This window comes from Amphiura filiformis, chromosome 19, assembly GCF_039555335.1.
Source record: "Amphiura filiformis chromosome 19, Afil_fr2py, whole genome shotgun sequence".
Lineage (NCBI taxonomy): Eukaryota > Metazoa > Echinodermata > Ophiuroidea > Amphilepidida > Amphiuridae > Amphiura > Amphiura filiformis.
Window position 1 is genome coordinate 18,014,819 of NC_092646.1, and position 7,152 is coordinate 18,021,970.

Below are 7,152 nucleotides of genomic sequence, written 5' to 3' on the forward strand. Positions count from 1 at the left end.
GGGCACTTAGTATAAACGCTTTTGGTTGTCTTATTGACAGATCTCTTGTAAGACGAACGGAAAAAGTCGGAAAAAGATTTGAATAATTTGTTATAATTACCAGGGCATCCTTTACGAGCCTAGGATTTGCAGCGGTGAATTAAGCTAAGTGCCTGAGCGATTGACTTCCCAGGTCTTGCCCGAAACGTATTATTGTAATTTCCCAGCAAACACAAAAACGTTTTAAAAACGTTTTTAATAAGTTATATTTTGGCTTTTGGTTCACATAAAAACGTTTTAATAACATTAAAATGTCGGGTTATATAAAGGGCATGAAAACATTTTAAAACGTTTTGTTTGAAAACACACTACAACAACATTTTTAAAATGTTTTCAAAAATGTTATTGTAAACTATTTTTGCAAACATTTTTTGCCAAATATTTTGTCAACACTTAAATAACATTATGTTAATATATTTGCACCCAGCAAACACAGTAATGTTCTTAAAATGTTTTTTTCAAAACGTTTTAATAACATTTAAATGTCGGGTTATATAAAAGTCATGAAAACGTTTTTAAAACGTTATTGCAAATATTTTGGGGAAAAATGTTCGCAAAATATTTTTTCAACCCCAAAATAACATTCTGTGTAGAATGTTTTGTATCAAGTTTTCAAAAATGTTATTAAAACGTTTTTATACCCTTTATATAACCCGACATTTAAATGTTTTCTTTAAAACATTTTTGTTTGCTGAGCAGTAGATTATCAAAAAATGATTTTTAATGTTATGAAAACGTTTTATACCCTTAATATACCCTTTATATAACCCGACATTTAAACGTTTTCTGACAATCTTTTATAACCTTTTGCGAATTATGTCGAAAACGTTTTGTGTTTGCTGGGTTACTGGGTTAATGTGGCTTAAAGTAAGGGTAGAAAATTTGTCAACTTATTTTGGTAAAATCTTTGACATATTTTTTTTAACCGGGACTATACAGGGTTACACCAGATGCGGACAGATTGTGTAACAATTACCCCCCTCCCCCCTAAGAAAAAACAAGGTTTGGGAGGGTTTAAGGACCCGGTTAGGTTTATAACCTTCAAACCAAATCATTTAAAATCGTAGAAATCTTATTTTTTCACATATCTCGACACTTTGTTCAACTTTGAAGCTCTCTGATGGAATTATATAAAGCACGATTTGCATCTAATTTGATTTTAAATTACGCATTAACATCTAAACTATCGATTTAAATCGAAATTCACATAATTCGAGCAAGGGCCGACTTTGATTTTGGCTGAATTGATCAAAATGCCGCCGATTTTAGGCCCGCTTAAAAAAGGCGCCTGCGAAGGAGAAATTGTTTTGAGAACCGGAAATGGCAACAGAGAACCGAAAATCGCAACGGAGAACCGAAAATCGCAACAGAGAACCGAAAATCGCAACGAAAAATACTGTAAAAATACAGCGTTTGTCATAACGCTGAAAAGGCAAGCATGAAAGTCTGGCATAGAATATAAAAGGATGGGCATGGGCACTTAGTATAAACGCTTTTGGTTGTCTTATTGACAGATCTCTTGTAAGACGAACGGAAAAAGTCGGAAAAAGATTTGAATAATTTGTTATAATTACCAGGGCATCCTTTACGAGCCTAGGATTTGCAGCGGTGAATTAAGCTAAGTGCCTGAGCGATTGACTTCCCAGGTCTTGCCCGAAACGTATTATTGTAATTTCCCAGCAAACACAAAAACGTTTTAAAAACGTTTTTAATACATACATACATACATAAACAACATTTAATAGGGCGCCTTTCCAACTTGATCAAAGCGCCGTAAAAACAAAGCAATAACAAAAACAGAGTCAATATGATGGATAAAAATGAGACTTCAACACCTTCTTGAAACTAGGCAGTGTGCATGCCTCCCTGATGGTTCTTGGGAAGCTGTTCCAGAGTGTGGGTGCCGAAACATAAAATGATTTATCTCCAATGCGATTTTTCCCGACATGAGCGGTGAGAAGAGTAGTATCGGAAGAAGAACGTGTCATGGGTCCTGTAGCAGGTTTGAGTTTATGAGTGAGAAAGTTTGTGAGATAAACTGGTGCATTACCCTGAAGACATTTAAAAACATACATGCATATCTTGAATTTGATGCGCTCCCGTATGGGCAGCCAGTGTAGAGTGTCCAGGAGAGGTGATGGGCTATCACGTCTGTCAGCACAGAAAATAAGTTTAGCGGCTTTGTTTAGGAGAGATTGTAGACGGTCCAGGTCCTTTGATTTGGCTCCATACAGGAGTGCATTGCCATAGTCCAGGCGTGAGAGAATGAGACAGCGAACGACATGATGTTTTGTGTCCTGATCAAGATATTTAGCGATGCGACGGATGTTCCGTAAGTGAAAGTTGACAGAAGACATGAGACTGTTGATGTGCTTAGTCATGGACATATGATCGTCGAAAATCATCCCCAGATTGCGCACCGAAGTGCTGGGCTTAATCCGTTCATTACCAACTTTGAGTTCAACAGGAGAGAGTTTGTTCAGTCCTTGGGTGGTTCCAGCAATGAAAAATTCAGTTTTACTGTGATTGAGTCTTAATTTATTCACAGTCATCCAATTGCTGAGTTCAGTGATACACAATTCAAGTTTTGATAGAGCAGTATGACATGCTTCTGGTATTCTAGGGTCAAACGAAATATACAATTGAGTGTCATCAGCATAAACATGGAAACTAAGTCCATGCTTACGTATGATATTACCAACAGGAGATGTGTATAAAATAAAACCCAATGGGCCCAGTACAGAGCCCTGGGGGACCCCAGTGTCCAGTTTATGTATATGAGAGTAAACACCGTCTATCTGAACTTGGTACACACGACTCTCTAAATAGGATCTCATCCATTGGAGAGCCTTACCAGAAATCCCAAAATTGCTTTCAAGATGTTGCAATAACAAAACATGATCAATAGTATCGAATGCTGCAGACAGGTCAAGCATCACAAGAAAAACAACCTCTCGCCTGTCTACAGCATTCAAGATATCACTCTGCACTTTGAGGAGAGCAGTTTCGGTGCTCCTATTGGAAACATAAGCGGATTGATACAACTCAATAAGATTGTTCTGACACAAGTATTCCTTGAGCTGATTGCTGGCAACTTTCTCAATTATTTTGGACATGAAGCTGATGTTAGACACAGGCCGATAATTGGAAAATTCATTAGAGTCCAGGGATGGTTTTTTTAAGTATTGGAGTGATAAGAGCACAACCCATGGATCTGGGAAAAATAGCGGATGAAAGGGAACTATTAATGACATGAGTAATAAACGGAAGGAATACATTTAAATGCTCTTTCACTAACCAAGTTGGTACACAGTCGAGTTTACAGGTTTTTGATGGTGAACCAGTTATCAACTTACACACTTCCTGTTCAGAAACTTGACTGAATTGGTCAAATCTACTCCTACACATATTAATATCATCATAATCATTGCTCACACTATTATCACTACTATGAGTTTCCTCATCAAGACTTTGACGGATTTTGAGAACCTTGTTCCTGAAAAAGGTGACAAACTTGTCACACAGCACTTCTGTTGAGAAACCAGTAGGCAAACGTTTGATGTTTTTGTTCAATAGAGTATTTACAGTCTGGAAAACTCCCTTAATATTACTAGCATTCAACTTGACCTTATAGTACTCTGTTTTTGCCATTTCAATAAGTTGGTTAACAAGGGTTTTCTGATTAACATACATCTTTTTTTCTTCCGGAGAAAGACTCTTTCTCCACCTTCTTTCATATTTTCTACGCAAACGCCTTTGATCATTTATGGAGTCATTGTACCAGGGGTATCTCGGCCTTATAGTGCGAGATTTACTTTCTTCAGGAGCATGACTGTCTAAAACAGATAACATCTTACTATTGAATTGATCTATGCGCGTATCCAGAGAAATACTAAGATTGATACTTTCAAGTTCTTGAGCAACATCATTGCTATACAAAGTATGATCAATGGCCTTAAAATTACGAACAGTAACAGTTTTCTTTGTCAACATTGGTTTCTTGCAGTTCATGAGACAATGAACTGTGTAATGATAAATAGTTGCGTTAGACAAATGATCGTCTTGAACCCAGCAGGATCTGACAATGTTGTCATCAAGTCTAGAAATTACTAGATCCAAAATATGACCATAGGAGTGGGTAGGGGAAATAACATGCTGATGGAAACCACTAGTATCAAGACTAGATAAAAAGCGTTTGACTTCAGGTTTGTATGGCATATCAACATGGATGTTAAAGTCCCCAATGATAACCACCTTTCTGGGCATTAACGCAACTTCACTAATGAAACTTTCAAACTCATTGAGAAATGTTGACTGAAGGAAACCATTCTCTTTTGAGGGTGGTGGTCTATAGATCACTATGTATTGGACACCATTTATTGGGTCAGCAATACTGGCATATTCAAAGGTAGTATAATCATAATCAAGATTTACAATTTGAACATTCATTGACTGTTTGTGAATAAAGGCAATGCCACCATGATCACTTGTTCCTCGCGGAAAATTCAAGAAGTCATAGCTGGGTGGTGTGCACTCGCCTATCACAACACTATCATTAATATTCAACCATGATTCAGTTACAAACATTATGTCTACATTATCCTGAATGAGATAGTCCGATATCGTTGTTGTTCTGTTTCTTAGCGACTGGGCATTCCAGATTCTTATATTTAAATACTTCTCAGAATCATTATCATGCATATTATTGGGGGTTGAACCAGTAAGATTGTTATTGTTCAATGTGCTCAAGATATGAGGGTGTACAGGTGAGGAAGGTGCGATGATGGCTTATAGCAGAATTAGCGCTATTATGCTAACAATGCTATTAGCATTTAATTAGTATGCTATCTCTATACATTATAGTGCTAATAGCAACGCTAATGAAAAATCCGTTAAAACTGCTATTACCATACCACTTTTAGCGTTTTAGCAGTTATTAGAGCCTCATTTGCAAATATGTCAATAACGCTAATAGCAAGTAATAGCACGTCATATGCAATTGTGCTAAATCTAAAAAGATTCTAAGTCTAGGGAAAGCGTGCTATTAGCGCTAATAGCGCTATTAGCGCTAATAGCAAATAATAGCACGTCATATGCAATTGTGCTAAATCTAAAAAGATTCTAAGTCTAGGGAAAGCGTGCTATTAGCGCTAATAGCGCTATTAGCGCTAATAGCAAATAATAGCACTTCATATGCAATTGTGCTAAATCTAAAAAGATTCTAAGTCTAGGGAAAGCGTGCTATTAGCGCTAATAGCGCTATTAGCGCTAATAGCAAATAATAGCACGTCATATGCAATTTTGCTAAATCTAAAAAGATTCTAAGTCTAGGGAAAGCGTGCTATTAGCGCTAATAGCGCTATTAGCGCTAATAGCAAATAATAGCACGTCATATGCAATTGTGCTAAATCTAAAAAGATTCTAAGTCTAGGGAAAGCGTGCTATTAGCGCTAATAGCGCTATTAGCGCTAATAGCAAATAATAGCACTTCATATGCAATTGTGCTAAATCTAAAAGATTCTAAGTCTAGGGAAAGCGTGCTATTAGCGCTAATAGCGCTATTAGCGCTAATAGCAAATAATAGCACGTCATATGCAATTTTGCTAAATCTAAAAAGATTCTAAGTCTAGGAAAGCGTGTTATTAGCGCTAATAGCGCTATTAGCGCTAATAGCAAATAATAGCACGTCATATGCAATTGTGCTAAATCTAAAAAGATTCTAAGTCTCAGGGAAAGCGTGCTATTAGCGCTAATAGCGCTATTAGCGCTAATAGCAAATAATAGCACGTCATATGCAATTGTGCTAAATCTAAAAAGATTCTAAGTCTAGGGAAAGCGTGCTATTAGCGCTAATAGCGCTATTAGCGCTAATAGCAAATAATAGCACGTCATATGCAATTGTGCTAAATCTAAAAGATTCTAAGTTCAGGGAAAGCGTGCTATTAGCGCTAATAGCGCTATTAGCGCTAATAGCAATTAATAGCACGTAATATGCAATTGTGCTAAATCTAAAAAGTTTGTAAGTCTAGGGAAAGCGTGCTATTAGCGCTAATAGCGCTATTAGCGCTAATAGCAATTAATAGCACGTCATATGCAATTGTGCTAAATCTAAAAAGATTCTAAGTCTAGGGAAAGCGTGCTATTAGCGCTAATAGCGCTATTAGCGCTAATAGCAAATAATATCACGTCATATGCAATTGTGCTAAATCTAAAAAGTTTGTAAGTCTCAGGAAAGCGTGCTATTAGCGCTAATAGCGCTATTAGCGCTAATAGCAAATAATAGCACGTCATATGCAATTGTGCTAAATCTAAAAAGATTCTAAGTCTAGGGAAAGCGTGCTATTAGCGCTAATAGCGCTATTAGCGCTAATAGCAATTAATAGCACGTAATATGCAATTGTGCTAAATCTAAAAAGTTTGTAAGTCTAGGGAAAGCGTGCTTATTAGCGCTAATAGCGCTATTAGCGCTAATAGCAAATAATAGCACGTCATATGCAATTGTGCTAAATCTAAAAAGTTTGTAAGTCTAGGGAAAGCGTGCTATTAGCGCTAATAGCGCTATTAGCGCTAATAGCAAATAATGGCACGTCATGTGCAATTGTGCTAAATCTAAAAGATTCTAAGTCTAGGGAAAGCGTGCTATTAGCGCTAATAGCGCTATTAGCGCTAATAGCAAATAATAGCACGTAATATGCAATTGTGCTAAATCTAAAAGTTTGTAAGTCTAGGGAAAGCGTGCTATTAGTGCTAATAGCAAATAATAGCACGTCATATGCAATTGTGCTAATCTAAAAAGACTCTAAGTCTAGGAAAAGCGTGCTATTAGCGCTAATAGCGCTAATAGCAATTAATAGCACGTCATATGCAATTGTGCTAAATGTAAAAAGATTCTAAGTCTAGGGAAAGCGTGCTATTAGCGCTAATAGCGCTATTAGCGCTAATAGCAATTGATAGCACGTAATATGCAATTGTGCTAAATCTAAAAAAATTTTAAGTCTAGGGAAAGCGTGCTATTAGAGCTAATAGCAAATAATAGCACGTCATATGCAATTGTGCTAAATCTAAAAAGATCCTAAGTCTAGGGAAAGCGTGCTATTAGCGCTAATAGCAATT

General features: G+C 36.7%; 1 protein-coding gene across 1 annotated transcript; it reads right to left on the bottom strand.

Moving 5' to 3' along the window:
* Window positions 1-1,841: 1,841 nt before the first annotated feature.
* On the bottom strand, window positions 1,842-4,740 carry LOC140140419 (uncharacterized). The gene is made up of 2 exons (XM_072162180.1): window positions 3,396-4,740; window positions 1,842-3,253 (listed from the first exon to the last, which is right to left on the bottom strand). Exons 1-2 carry the CDS (start codon window positions 4,738-4,740, stop codon window positions 1,842-1,844), a joined length of 2,757 nt encoding a protein of 918 aa, XP_072018281.1.
* Window positions 4,741-7,152: the final 2,412 nt, after the last annotated feature.

What these genes read in the sequence shown, in the direction of transcription:
- LOC140140419 (XM_072162180.1), bottom strand. Translation starts at nt 4,740, where the DNA reads ATGCATGATAATGATTCTGAGAAGTATTTAAATATAAGAATCTGGAAT. An exon ending in AGTTTCTGAACAGGAAGTGT is followed by an intron (nt 3,254 to 3,395) that starts GTAAGTTGATAA and finishes TATTTTTCCCAG; the next exon opens with ATCCATGGGTTGTGCTCTTA.